This window comes from Eptatretus burgeri, chromosome 16 (assembly GCF_056783735.1).
Source record: "Eptatretus burgeri isolate ZD-2024b chromosome 16, Ebu_testis_v1, whole genome shotgun sequence".
Lineage (NCBI taxonomy): Eukaryota > Metazoa > Chordata > Myxini > Myxiniformes > Myxinidae > Eptatretus > Eptatretus burgeri.
Window position 1 is genome coordinate 4,463,172 of NC_140976.1, and position 14,480 is coordinate 4,477,651.

At 46.5% G+C, this 14,480-nt stretch overlaps 2 protein-coding genes across 7 annotated transcripts in view; one reads left to right on the top strand and one right to left on the bottom strand.

The window, feature by feature from the left end:
• Positions 1-166: 166 nt before the first annotated feature.
• On the bottom strand, positions 167-13,715 carry PEX7 (peroxisomal biogenesis factor 7). 4 transcript variants are annotated; one of them, XM_085860218.1, is made up of 11 exons: positions 13,539-13,715; positions 7,469-7,625; positions 7,260-7,317; positions 6,780-6,930; positions 6,618-6,695; positions 6,359-6,467; positions 6,053-6,162; positions 5,066-5,179; positions 4,788-4,843; positions 938-1,037; positions 167-824 (listed from the first exon to the last, which is right to left on the bottom strand). In XM_085860218.1, exons 2-11 carry the CDS (start codon positions 7,572-7,574, stop codon positions 750-752), a joined length of 957 nt encoding a protein of 318 aa, XP_085716344.1. In that variant the 5' UTR covers positions 7,575-7,625; positions 13,539-13,715; the 3' UTR covers positions 167-749. The 4 variants fall into 4 exon arrangements, with proteins under 4 accessions (XP_085716344.1, XP_085716342.1, XP_085716346.1 ...); XM_085860216.1 differs by having other exon boundaries at positions 13,483-13,715; XM_085860220.1 differs by having other exon boundaries at positions 7,469-7,629; positions 13,539-13,707.
• The window catches only part of LOC147010358 (transmembrane protein 181-like), a 17,475-nt gene continuing 16,667 nt past the window's right edge, over positions 13,673-14,480 (top strand). For 2 of the 3 annotated variants that reach the window (XM_085860210.1, XM_085860212.1), the window contains exon 1: positions 13,673-13,811. In XM_085860210.1, coding sequence (XP_085716336.1) covers positions 13,804-13,811 — 8 coding nt within the window. In that variant the 5' untranslated portion in view covers positions 13,673-13,803. Of the gene's footprint in view, positions 13,812-13,836; positions 13,962-14,480 lie in introns of those variants that run through there. The other variant, XM_085860211.1, reaches the window with a different exon arrangement.

A 14,480-nucleotide genomic window follows, 5' to 3' on the forward strand; every position in this document is an offset into this window, starting at 1 on the left:
CTTGTTTTGCATGTCTATGAATTTTGAGGGTGCGTGGGGGGTTTTCCCCATTGTTGAAGAACACGAAAAGCTCGGTCATGTGGAAAACTGAGCCTTTCATTGAGCAGTACACGTTTGTAAAAGTATTGCCTTGCACACACAAACATTAAACCACTGGTGTGCGCAGTCATGTGAAAGTAGTTTATTACAATTTTGACAAGAACAGACATTATTAAGCTGTAGGTGGGTTTTCATAATTAATTAGAAATGACTATTAAACCCCTTGGTTTAACCGTCCCCCACCTCCCCAATTGTGGTATAATGTCCAAATTGGATCAGAAGAAAGACCTTTAAAGCAATTGAAAATCTAATCCGATGTAGTTGCTCACGCCAGCCATGATTCAGGCTCTCCCGTGGACCGGTATTGATCCAAGGTGGGTCACGGGGTGCCAGAGCCCCAACGCCTGCCGGGTTGGACTTTGTCGAGGTCGTCGGGGCAGGAATCTGTTCAAGGTGCCAGCAGTAACTCCCTCACTCCTCGTTGCGAGACACTGTGGGATCTTTAACGTTCATCTGAGGCACGGCACGATCTTTAACGTTCATCTGAGGCCAACAAAGCACCGACCCGACGGTTCATTGCAAGGTCGGGAATCGAACCCTCAAAGGCAGATACTCCATCTCTGTGCCATCCTGTTGAACTCGCTCATTTGTGTACATTTATGCGAATTTCAAACTGCCGGATAATCCTGCGTGGTTCTCGTACCCCCAGATCATTGAGCTTGAGCCGGGGCGAGACAGGCAGGCTGGTACACCCGCACCGTCTCGTCCCAGGCACAGTCAGCCATCTGCAGGAAAGGCATCACGATTGTACAGGATTATGGGACATCGGCCTGCCGTCATGCACGGTACACGGCAATGGTGGAACAAAACTAGCACTAAATAGTTCAAAGAGACTGACCTGCCCTTGAATATGGAGGTTAAAATCCAGGCCACACACAAACTCTGAATGATGTTCGATGGTTTGTACCAGGGGGTTAGCTTGGACAAAGTCCCAGAACCTACACAAAGATAATGGGGTGTTGAGGGATAGTGATAGCCAATACAGGAGGACACAAGTAACGTTTTGTTTTTCTTCTAATTTGTCTTATTACCCCAAGCACATGAAGCGAAAAGCGGAATCAAGTAATTGGTTGAATCTGTGTGTGTGTGTCTGTCAACAAACATCAGTTCATGATCAAGGAACAACTTCAATTTCATCGTTAGACTTTGAACACAAATCAGCAAACGAACCTGTTGTTTTTCAGTAATTACCTCCACCACCGAAAGTGAACGGAGATCATGTTTTCACCCCTCTCTATCTGTCTGTCTGTCTGTCTGTCTGTGAGCACGATATCTCAAAAAGTTACGAATGGATTCGGACGAAATGATGAGATTTTGATGAATATCCGGATACGAGACTTTTTAAGTGAATCTTCACCATTGAGATATAGGGCCAAAAAAGACGAGATAAAGCATGTTTCAAAAAGGTGTAGATGAGGTGTGACAAAACTTGGAAGATGAGTTGGTTCGGTGACAAGCCGATTTATATTTTGGTTCAGGTTCGGATTCGGATCTGACCTATCGGTGGGATACAAAATCTAACCTGTTCAACCTGGAGGAGGTACGCACGCTATCGAGTGCCGTTCCAGTTTGATTCTGAATTTGTCGAGACTGCACATGTGCAGAGAGGAGCAAGATATTTTTTCCTTTGTCTGCCTGTCTTTTAATTAATTAATCAATTACTTACAGTGGGGAGAACAAGTATTTGATACACTGCCAATTTTGCAGGTTTTCCCACTTACAAAGCACGTAGAGGTCTGTAATTTTTATCATAGATACACTTCAACTGTGAAAGACGGAATCTAAAACAAAAATCCTGAAAATCACATTGTATGATTTTAAATAATTAATTTGTATTTTATTGCATGAAATAAGTATTTGATAAATCAGAAAAACAGAACTTAATATTTGGTACTGAAACCTTTGTTTGCAATTACAGAGATCAGACATTTCCTGTAGTTCTTAACCAGGTTTGCACAGACTGCAGCAGGGATTTTGGCCCACTCCTCCATACAGATCTTCTCCAGATCCTTCAGGTTTCGGGGCTGTCGCTGGGCAACACAGACTTTCAGCTCCCTCCAAAGATTTTTCTATTGGGTTCAGGTCTGGAGACTGGCTCGGCCACTCCAGCACCTTGAGATGCTTCTTAGGGAGCCACTCCTTAGTTGCCCTGGCTGTGTGTTTCGGGTCGTTGTCATGCTGGAAGACCCAGCCACGCCCCATCTTCAATGCTCTTGTTGAGGGAAGGAGGTTGTTGGCCAAGATCTCGTGATACATGACCCCATCCATCCTCCCCTCAATACGGTGCAGTCGTCCTGTCCCCTTTGCAGAAAAGCATCCCCAAAGAATGATGTTTCCACCTCCATGCCTTACGGTTGGGATGGTGTTCTTGGGGTTGTACTCATCCTTCTTCTTCCTCCAAACATGGCGAGTGGAGTTTAAACCAAAAAGCTCTATTTTGGTCTCATCAGACCACATGACCTTCTCCCATTCCTCCTCTGGATCATCCAGATGGTCATTGGCAAACTTCAGACGGGCCTGGACATGCGCTGGCTTGAGCAGAGGGACCTTGCGTGCGCTGCACGATTTTAATCCATGACGGCGTAGTGTGTTACTTATGGTTTTCTTTGATACCGTGGTCCCAGCTCTCTTCAGGTCATTGACCTGGTCCTGCCGTGTAGTTCTGGGCTGATGCCTCACCTTTCTCATGATCATTGAGGCTCCACGAGGTGAGATCTTGCATGGAGCCCCAGACCGAGGGAGATTGACTGTTATCTTGAACTTCTTCCATTTTCTAATAATTGCGCCAACAGTTGTTGCCTTCTCACCAAGCTGCTTGCCTATTGTCCTGTAGCCCATCCCAGCCTTGTGCAAGTCTACAATTTTGTCCCTGATGTCCTTAGACAGCTCTCTGGTCTTGCCCATTGTGGAGAGGTTGGAGTCTGATTGATTGAATGTGGACAGCTGTCTTTTATGCAGATAACGAGTTCAAACAGGTGCAGTTAATACAGGTAATGAGTGGAGAATGGGAGGGCTTCTTAAAGACAAAACTAACAGGTCTGTGAGAGGCGGAATTCTTACTTGTTGGTCGGTGATCAAATACTTATTTCATGCAATAAAATGCAAATTAATTATTTTAAAAATCATACAATGTGATTTTCAGGATTTTTGTTTTAGATTCCGTCTTTCACAGTTGAAGTGTACCGATGATAAAAATTAGACCTCTACGTGCTTTGTAAGTGGGAAAACCTGCAAAATCGGCAGTGTATCAAATACTTGTTCTCCCCACTGTATGTTGAAGACTCAAGGCCAGGTCTTAAATAAAAGAATCCATAAATAGAAAAGTGAAGAAAGAGGGAATAGTCTTAAAAATTTTTGAGGAAGTTAAAAAAAAATCTGCCTTTTGAAAAATGGAAGGCCATAAGTATTTGGAAAGCCATCAGAAGGTAAAGAGTTCCAGAGTTTGGCAGTGAAGGTGAAGAAACAAATGCCATAACAACCCACCATATGCCTGGTGTTGGCTTCATGGTTAGGGTGGTGGGCTTGGGATCCTAGAGTCCTGAGTTCAAATCCCACTTGGCTGCTGAATTAATAGCAGGAAGGAGTTGTCATCCTTCCGAGATCTGCTTGTCATCATCTGCCTCTGCCTGTCATCCTTCCAAGGTTGGCAAAAATGAGCGCCAGCTTGCTGGTATCCTGTGTCGGAGTGGCGACCCGTCCAGGATTGTGCCCAATCGCCAAGGAGACTGCTTAGGCAGCACCAACGCTCTGTACAGAGTATGGTCTCAATGGATTGAGTTGCCAATGCCTACACAATGACCATGCGATGAAATGGCTTGTCGAGTATTTTGTGATCTCACTAATGGTGGAGGTACACAAGCAGCAAGTCCTCGGGAGCAGAAACCGAAGTAATACCTGTATAAAAGAGAGACAGAGACGGACAACGCCAACTTTGCGGCGTAATTTGAGTGAGTCGAGTTTTGAGGTCACATCGGATTACTTTGGATTCAATTCTGTCCAGTAAGTATGTTGAGCTGGAACCTCCCCAGATGTGAGAGCAGTACTCCGTACAAGGATGAAATAAATATTTTATATTTATTTTTGAAGCAACTGCTCAGAGGACAAGAATCTTCAACATCTGAACAGGACTCCGAGTTTCTTCGAGGCACACTTGGCTATTTGAGTAATGTGTGGATTCTTGGATAAATTTGATGTTAGGGTAATACCTAGTTGCTTTATTGTATCACATGGTGTAATTAGGGAGCCTTCAAAGGATATAATTAACACTAATAATATTTACAACAATAATAATAATAATAGTATCAAACATATAATGCCTGCACTGGCCCCAAACACATCTGGCCTTGGTGAAAGGCAAGGACCAACAGGCCGACCAGTTCTGATAAATATGGATGGATGGATAGCGCTGGGTGGTTACCATCATGTCTGTTATGCAAGGTTCACAAACAAAACAAACATAGATCATGCTCAGAAACACAAAGGTTCTTTTTCTCAAGACTGTGTGACATCAGGTGTTCTATGAACTCTGTAATTAGTGACCGAAGTATTGGCTGTGGGACCAAAATCACTTTGTGAGCGTGACAGATCGAGACTCACTTTGTGCACGTTGCAGCAACAGAAAATGGTCACACCTTATACACCATTCACGTTGCACACGGACTCGTGATAAAACAAAGCTGAAGACTTACCGCACTGATCGATCGTACGAGCAGGTAGCAAGCACTGAACGTTGGAAAGGTGAGCACTGGAAGAAGAAGAAAAAGACAACAACACATCCGTTTCCATTGCTCTGCTTTGAACGAAGTTTGATTTGAGCTTAATGTGTGGACTACCCTTGCTAAAACTACATCTGCCTCCCATTGAATCAGGAAATACAATGCAAAAGGACAAGGCGGGTCATTGTGCTAGGTGGACGGGTGGTGTCTGGTTGCGTGTTTGTAGTGAAGAGGCCATGAGCTCAAAGCACCTTCAATCTTCGGATGGCGTAGTCGTGACCGCGCAGTTCAAACACGTGATGTCGTGCTTGCCGCAGGTCCCAACCTCTCACGCTACAGTCCACGGCTCCCGTGAGCACCAGGTGCTGTGAACACCAGACGGATATTCTGAGCGAGAGCAGAATTCGCCGTCAAATCGGTCACGCAACATTCATGGACAACCTAAGAAAGGTCATCAGAGCTATGGACGTTTACCTCTGTTGTGTATCTAATGATCCCATTGGTGGAGGGCAGAAGTGGTGTTGCCTCTGGATTTGTTGGGCTGGATTTTAAATGTCAGTTAAGAAAGCGAATGGCCAAAAGTGCGGTCGCAATCGACCGTTGGCCCGAGGTTGTTTAACCTTTCACCATGAACTCTTCCACGGACACTTGGCCTTTGACAAGTTCAAAGGAATGGCTTTGGGAGACCTTTCCGGGAAAGACATCGCTGCCTGGCTGTGCCCGTATCGTGCTTCAGCAGCCAATGTGTACTCCAGATACCATAATGTCGTCGAGGAAATGGAGGTGCACCACACGTGCCCTCATCGAGTTAGAGAAAGGAAATGAGGTTACGAGAATGTTATGGTGCGGGTCGCATGGCAGGGATAACAATTTAATACTATTTGTACGATCGATAGGACCACGGTTGGCACAGCCGGCAAAATAACTTTTAAACGACTATCAGATGAGACGGACGTCCATAACTGCCGTTTTGATAACCGAGTTAGGGATAAAAGGTAAACGGTTAATCTTAACATCGTATGAGTGAATCCATTTGCATCTAATGGCCATTTTCTGTCATGCGTAAGCCATTCATTTTGGGGTGCATCGAGTTGGTTGCACAATGTGCTTGTGGGAGCTCTTTTAAATTGAAAAAAAAAAGGAGTTCTGCTGTGACAAAATCACTTTGTCATGCGGTGTGAGGTGGGCTTGTGACACCCCACCCCTCCTTATCACACATTCCTGAAGTTTTCTCCTACCTCATCGTACTTGCACCAGTCACACGAGAGCACTTCGGACGTGTGGGCTGGGATGACGAGTCGAGCAAACGATGGGTTCTTGATGTCCCACACCCTCAACGTGCCATCCCCTGCACACACCCATCCAATGCTCTGAACGTGCTGATTCTTGCACACTCTAAGTGCACACTCTGGCAAGTAAACCAAACCCACACCCTCAATCTGCACACATCAAACTATTCACTCTCATCAGCCTAATCCACCACAAAAATCCAAGTGCTCGCACTGTTGGCAGAGTTTTTCTTCATTAAAAGCATCATTTCTTACCCGAGCATGTGGCAAAGCATCCTGGGATATGAGGCGACCACATACTGCTGTAGATGACCGCTTCGTGCCCTCGGCAGGTAAACAAGCATTCTGAGCTCGAGATGTCCCACTGTATGGCGAGGATTCCAGGGAAGTGGTGAGTGCATTTAAACATTTCATCTCGAAGTTCATTTTTACATTCCAGTTGATAATTATGATGGTTGTGCTCCGGCAATCGAGTCCCAAAAAGTTAAAGGGCCCGAAGCAGCGAGCAGCGTACCACTTTAGCCGAACCGTCCCACGATCCAGATGCGACGAGGTTTTCTCCACGTGTCTGGCTCCAGTGCACACTGTACACCTGTCCGGCACACATAGAACACAGGTGAGTGAAATATGGGACTGGAATCTAAATAATGTGTGCTTGCTCTGGTCCTGTCCCTACCTCCCTTTCATGGCCTTGGTAAACTTGTAATGGTGGACCTGGCTGTGTTACATCCCATAGCTGTAGCCGGCCATCACCACTCGCCGTAAGCACCAATCGTTCACTCGTTTCACTCCACGCCACGTCGAACAGCCCATCTCCCCACGATCGCCTGAAATGAAATGGATCCGATAGCCTCGAGTCAAGATTTCTGGACTCGGCTGCTTCCCACGATAGCGTCTTTCGGGGAAGAGGGATTTGGACCTTGTCTCAAGTCCTTTCAGGTATTGCAGCATGAAGAACGAGTGCTGCCCGTGAATACTTGTGTGGGTATCATTATACACATCGGTAAAGACAAAAGTACCCTGCAAGTGTAAAATTATAGTTTTAGGTGACATAGTGTTTTTTGAAAGAAATAGAAACGAGCCAATCGGATTGAATTTCATGAGGAAATGAAGATATTGAGGTGAGTATCGGTGAAATGTCTTGGTTCAGACCCACCTGGTGACCTGCTTTAAACCGTGCGTGGATATGTCGAGGATAAACAGACTGCCCGACCCTGCGGGACAAGTAGGTGCAGATGCGGTCAAAAAAAGATTTGCGAGTGATCTGATGGATCGACATGAAAGGGTAGCATTCATTGTTCAGGGACAGAAAATAAGAGCTTATTGGGTATAAAAGTTAATATTACAGTGAAATAATGATGTTACCTGCAATACCATAGTGCTGACAGGCCACGCAGGCCAGCCGTTGGGGAAGAAACGGAGAGAATTGGACAGAGTATCCATGAGACGCCTCCGTATGAAACTCTGACATCTCTCGTGGTCTTTCACAATGTCGAGTTCATCCCAAGTAACACCCAGCAACCTGCCTTGCACAAGAACACATGCCATGCTAAATATACAGCTCGTGGATTTGCTGGCCTCATCTCCGTACACTTCATTAATGGGGATTGTGAACACGAGCAAACAGACCCACGATGGGACAATCTCACACGTCCCGAATTCCCTTTTTTGTTTACGGTGTACGAGGACCATGGCTGAAGGAGGTTGTAGTGTAGATATCTATAAAGCAAGGCGACGACATGAGAAGACACCAGTGTATGTTTTACAGGAAAAGGCAAGACCTAGATAGTCATTAACAACTTCCTGTAATAAAGAAAAGGAAGAAGTTGACCACTATGAGTGAGCTAGCATCATCACATGGAGACCAGACAAGGTGGGGTTGAGAGATTATCTCACAGTCTGCAGATCGTTTGTTGAGCTACTTTGGACGGTAATACTGACCAGGCCAAACCAAAATTCACTGACGGTTGCATCACCAATGGGAAGAATGACATTTCAAAAACTTATATTACAAAAAATGATCATTTAATAGCAGTTTTTTCCTGAAGGACTCATTTTTCCTTCACACAACCTCTCGATGCTCTGATAAGCCCTCTCGCTTTCTTAAAATGGCTCCAGATTATGTCGCACAGTACCCTAAACGAATGGCAGGAGGCAGCAGCCCAACAATGGAGGGAGGGAGGTGCTCAATATCAGACGCAAGATCAGGGCCGTCTCTCTGGACGTATCTCGAGCTTTTGATGCATTCTGGCTCTGGAGTATGATCCCCTTCCATCTATTCCCTCACTTCAGGTGGCACCGGAGCCGACTCTGCTCGTGAGAAGGCCGAATGCCTCAATTCTGTGTTTGATTCAAAATCTTGTGTCCCGAGCCCCATTCTCTCTGTACCCACCCTTCCCAGTCATACCCAACTTGCCCTCGACTCTGTGTCTTTCGCACCTGAGAAGGTGGAGAAGTTTCTAGCAACCCTCAACTCCGATTCAGCAACTGGACCAGATGACGTCAGCTCACATGTTCTAAAAACCTGCTCTGCTACTCTTGCACTTCCTCTTTTCCCCTGTCATTTACCATGGGTCATCTTCCATCTGCTTGGAAATCATCAAACATCACAGCATTACAAAAAAAGGGTGTAAAACAGATCCCCTTAACTACAGACCAATTGGGTTACTTCCAATCATCAGGAAGGTCATGGAATCCATCATCACGGTTCACATAAAATCATTCCTTTTCTACAACATCCTCATCTCAGATCATAAATTCAGATTCAGACCTGGTCACTCTTCCTTGGACATGCTGCTTCTACTTCCCCAACAATGGGATGGAGGCCCTCAATATCAGACATAAGATCAGGGACATCTCTCTGGACATATCTCGAGCTTTTGATACATTCTGGCATCCTGCCTTGATCTCCAAAATGTCTGCCTATGGAATCCAAGGCCAACTCCACTGGGAGTATTGACTTCCTCCCCTCTCATAGTCAACGTGTGGCTCTCAATGGAACCCTTTCTTCTCCTCTCCCTGTCAAGGCTGGAGTACCCCAAGGCACTGTTCTCGGCCCCATCTTATTGATCGGCGGCACTTTCGGAGAGCAATTGGCTGTATTCAAGTCTCACAGCGTACAAACAATGCAGGCCCAACTCCCGTGCCGAACCCAGCATGCATTGCCTGGTCCCACCTTCAACATAAAAGCCTTGGCTCCCCATAATGGTTGTAGCAACACTAAATGTAACAACTTCTTTCCTCTAACAATAATTCAACACAGAAATACAACCCCCAAAAAAAAAAAAATCCAATGAACAGTTCAAATTTCCTTTTGTCATGGATCACAGACAGAATCATTCAGCCTGGCTCGTCTACGTACAAGTCTGCTAGACCGTGTCTGCCTCCCGGGTTGATTATACATCACTGACTCCCATGCGGGTGAGGCCTCCCATTCACCCATGACTGGAGGTGGCTCAACGCTGGTCAGACCATCAGACACATCACCATCTGCAGGGGCCTCACAAACATTAATGTCATCAATCGCCCCCCTCGATTGCCGGAGATGCCTTCTGTTCCGCCGATACAATATGTCTGCTGCCAGTTTCTCCCATGGACGTTGCAAGATGTCATGAGACTTTAGTGTCTCCTTGGTTTGTTTGGCTGCTGTTGCACTGCAAGTGTCGCATTTCTGGATGAAGTCCCGAACATCTGCATTCGTGCCGGGCCAGTAAATGCATTCACGAGCCCGCCGTAAGCTGCTTTCCACACCAGGTAAGCTGAATGAAGGCGCTTCATAAGATCAAGGCGAAGAGACCGTGGTAAGACAAGGCGTTCACCACGATAAACAAGTCCGTGCTGCGTCGCGAGCTCATTGCGAACGTGATCGTGTGGTCGAATTTCCTCAGGCACAGAGCGGATTGGTTCTGGCCATCCATCTCGAATCGTTTGCTGCAACAGCTGTAATGTTCCATCGTTTGTAAGTGCTGCTGTATTCCGACTGGTTCCGGAACATGATTCAGCATGTTGACATCCTATTGCTGATGTTCACAGATCGCTTCATTGGCAAATACGCCCTGCTCAAGGTGTCAGCCAAGTACATCATGGCTGCATCAACAGTAGCATCCTCTGCAAGCATTTTGGAGCTTGAGCTAAATCCTTCTTGGCAATAATTTTTCATGGTCTGTGATCTGTGTGCACTCTCACCTTCCGGCCGTAAGTATAACTGATGGAACTTCGAGCCTGAACTGTAAGGCCAAAAGTTGTTTTTTTTTGTCTTCTCAATTTAGGCATTTCTAGTCTCTGCATCAGTCATGGCTCCACTGGCAAACGTGAATGGCCGACGATGTTGAAGTAGCGCAACAAGAAGTCCGATGTCAGAGGGATCAGTTTGAAGGGGGAGCTCAGTCTGTGGGCAATAGTAACGTAGTATGGGCTGTGCGGTGACGAGTTGCTTGATCTCAGACGGTGAATCTTCACGGATTTCTGTCCAGTGTCGGACAATATCTCACCGAGTCAGTTGTCTGAGAGGATTGCAGAGGTCGCTTAGCTTTGGCAGAAACGTGCTCAGGTACATAACAAATCCGACGAAGTGACGTACTGCTGGGACGTCTGTCGGCGTAGGCATCCCCACTACAGTTTGCACTTTGAGGGTTCGGCTTCACTCCCTCCTTCGTACGTAAACGCCCGAGATGGGAGACTTGTGACTGATGCAGTTCCATTTTCTCAGGGTTTAAACGCATTCCTTTCAGTCTGCACCACTCGTAAAACAGGATGAGCTTCTGATCGTGGTCGGCTGATGCTTCCTCATCCGTTCTTCCCTCCCCGAACAACAAAATGTCATCATGAACCTTCTTACAGCTGGGTAGGCCCTCCAAGGCCTGATCAACGCGCCTCTGGAATACTTCTGGTGCAGATTTAATTCCAAATGGCATCTTCATTCAACGGTGACGACCGAATGGTGTATTGAATGTTGTCAGATCGGAACTTGGCTCATCTGACTGCACGTGCCGGAACCCATTTTTCACGTCGAATGCGCTGAAGCTACGTGTATTCCACAAACCCGGCAGGATATCATCAATGACCGCCATTGGGTAACGACTCCGCATGATAGCAGTGTTGAGGTGTTCCATATCAATGCATATCCTCAATTTTCCTGGTGATTGTTTTATCACAGTTACCATACTGTTCACCCATGGGGTTGGCGTTGCCACCGGTGTGATGATGCCTAGCCCTTCCAAATGGCTGAGTTCCTCCTCGAGCTTGGAACGCAGAGCTACTAGAACTCTGCGTGGTGGATGTACGACTGGTTTGACGCTGGGATGAGTCTCGATATGATACTCCCCTTCCAGCAGTCCAATGCCGGTGAAGATATAACCACAGCATTCCATCACATTATCAAGTGTCAGCTAATTGCCTGGAGGATTTGTTGCTGGTGTCATGTCATGAGATCATGTCGGATCTCAAGTAACTGCAGTTGCTGGGCTATGGCCCCCCAGTAGTATCGGTGTGCAGTCCTGCTCCAGGATAACAAACTGAATATGATAGCGCTTGGAATTCCTGTGATTTATGAGTTGTGTCTGACAGCTGCCTTTTGGTTTAGCTTTAGTCTTGTTGAAGAACACCAGTGTCTGATCCATTGGTTTAAATTTGATAATCCAGACCCATGAGATATTTCATTGGCGGAACGTCACATGTTGCTCCACCATCCACTTGGAACCTCCCGATCTTCACAGGCATGTTCATGTTCGCAAAGATCTACTTCAGATATGCTGTCTGCACTTTGTTGACATGCTCCGTAGGACCCAAGGTTTCTGGAAGCAATGAGACAGTCAGGACATCCTCCTTGGGTCGCCTCTGCTGTACATCCAACCTGCTATCCAATTCTAGAAAGTTGATAAACCTATTCCGGGATTGTATGCAAACCGAGCTGAAATTATCGAGTGACGAGCACTTGCGGCACCGCTGTCCACATGCCGGGCAATTGTGCGCTCCCGTGCACAATAACTGCATGACCCCTGACATCGCTGCGGTTGTTTGCTGTTAGCTCGTTGTGGTTGCTGCTGTGCTTGACGTGCTTTCTGTGGTCTGTACGGCATGAACGGATGACTCCATTGGAGGCTCAGTCTCTTGTACCTGCAGTTTTGACAGTTCAGTGGCTCTGCATATCTGGAGGCATCTTGGGAGGTCCATATCAGCTTCCCCGAGCAGCCGTTCTCGCTGTGCCCCATCTGTAATGCCACAATTTTATCCTATCCCTGATTAAGGAATCACGGATGGTCCCAAAGTTACATGTCGTGACTCGTACACGCAACTCAGTCACGTATGTGTCCATATTTTCACCTCCATGCTGATCTCTTGTGAAGAACTTATCACGCTGCGCAGTCTCATTGGGATGAGGATTACAACGCGTGGTGAATGCCTCCATTACGTGTTCGATGCTGGACCCGTCACCGTATTCCAGGGACATGGTATCGTATGTTCCCCTCCCTTCAGTCCCAATAAGGTGTACAATCATCGTCACTTTGTTCTCCTCGAGTAATCCTGCCATGGTGAGATTCAAGTACGACTCCATGCTCTCCCTCCACTTCTTCCAAGTGCCAGGAAGGTCAGCAGCGTGCAAGTCAAGAGAACAGGGAGGCTGGAGGTGCGGCTGGCGTGCCCCAGACTACTGACGTACCCGTAGCTGTGGTCGCCGTTGCTCGTGTCGAAGTCTCCGCACTGTTGGAATCCCCAGGTGGTGAATCTGATTTCTGTTGTTGCTTGTTGTTGTTGGAGGCCCTAAAAAATGGCGGCCATCGAAGAGCAATCCATTGTATTCAAATCTTACAACGTACAAACAATGCAGGCCCAACTCCCAGGCCGTGCCCAGCAGGCATGGCCCGGTCCCACCTTCAACAACAAAAGCCTTGCCCACCACATACTGCTTGAAGCACCACTACATGTAACAGATGGACATTCGATCTGTTCATTGTGTATGACAGCTTCGTTTGCCAAGTGGCTGTCATTTATTGGAGGGCAGCTGTGCCATTGATGCAGTGCCCCTGCACCAGTACACTGGTGCTCACTTGGGCGACCTCGTGAGGATGATTGGCTGAGTCAACCCCACCTAATGTTAATTCAGCGGACAAAAGGGGCTCGAACTCAGGACCCGAAGATCCCAAGCCAAGCCACCTGAACCACGAAGCCAACTCCAGGCTTATGATGGATATTAAATAAATAAGGGTAAACAAGTAGAAGGGTAAAGGGAACGTGTGACGTCATCACAACATCGGGAATGTCTCGAGATTCCGCCCGAGCCGCCGATCCGGCACGGCGGAGCGATCCCCCTCCCCCCCCCCCCAGCCCGACAAGGGTGTAACGAATACTCTTCCATTCCCCCATTTCTCGCTTGTTCTCACGTCTCCGTGCACGTTCAATGCTCCCCTCGCGATCCCAAGAACGAGGTTCAAATCACCGAAGTACGACTCCTCACAGCGTCCGTCTCCTCACAACTCCACAGTTTTCACGATCTTCAACAACACGAGGCCCTATTGTTTTGTTATTGTTATTTTTTATTATTTTTCTTTTCTCTCACACCGATTTTCTCATCGCGCACGTGCGAACTGGACTCGCGCTGCCGCACGCAGTGACGTCATGAGCACGCAGAGCGTGCGAGGTGACGTCAGAATCTTTGTGGGTTGGAATCGAGTCCAGAGAACCGCCGAAAGCATGCCGAGGGAATGGAGGGGTGAGTGTCGCTCGTTTACTCGTCATTTTTTTCCTCACATTCTGTGTGTTTGTGTTTGTTTGTGATACATTTTCCATGTTTCGAAATCATCGATTTCTCCACTGATGACGATGTTGGAGACTGGGCGCCGTGGCTATCTTCATGGTTTTGGTGCGTGAACACAAGAGGAGTTTGATAACTTTGTCAGGAGTTTCCTGCGGTGGGGAATTAATTACGTTTTCCCCGACAAAGCTGAAAAACTGAGATTTAAAGCGCGACGTCGATATCACAGTGTTTACATGTTTAAAAGAAATTAAAATAAAAAAAATCCAACAATTTAACAAGTTTTTACCCTGATTTAATTAATTAACGCATATTCGTTTATTGCTCAGTGGCATTGTGACGTCATATACGGATTTTTATGCCTTGAGTATGGCGTGCTTATTCATACTTTAACTTTTGCACAGGAATTTTAAAAAGACACCCTTTTAAGAAAATCGTTTTTATTATTTTAAAACCAACGGCTTTTCTGGCTCGTCTGGTTCGACGACTATGCCGCCCTTGTCATGTGAATGACAGTATCTGAAGTATGACTTGAGCCGTTTTGTTGCCTTGGGGTTAGATGTATATATATATATATATATATATATATATATATATATATATATATATATATATATATATATATAT

What these genes read in the sequence shown, in the direction of transcription:
- PEX7 (XM_085860218.1), bottom strand. Translation starts at nt 7,574, where the DNA reads ATGTCAGAGTTTCATACGGAGGCGTCTCATGGATACTCTGTCCAATTC. An exon ending in ACCAAGGCCATGAAAGGGAG is followed by an intron (nt 6,696 to 6,779) that starts GTAGGGACAGGA and finishes TGTGCCGGACAG; the next exon opens with GTGTACAGTGTGCACTGGAG. An exon ending in GGGACGGTTCGGCTAAAGTG is followed by an intron (nt 6,468 to 6,617) that starts GTACGCTGCTCG and finishes CTCGCCATACAG; the next exon opens with TGGGACATCTCGAGCTCAGA.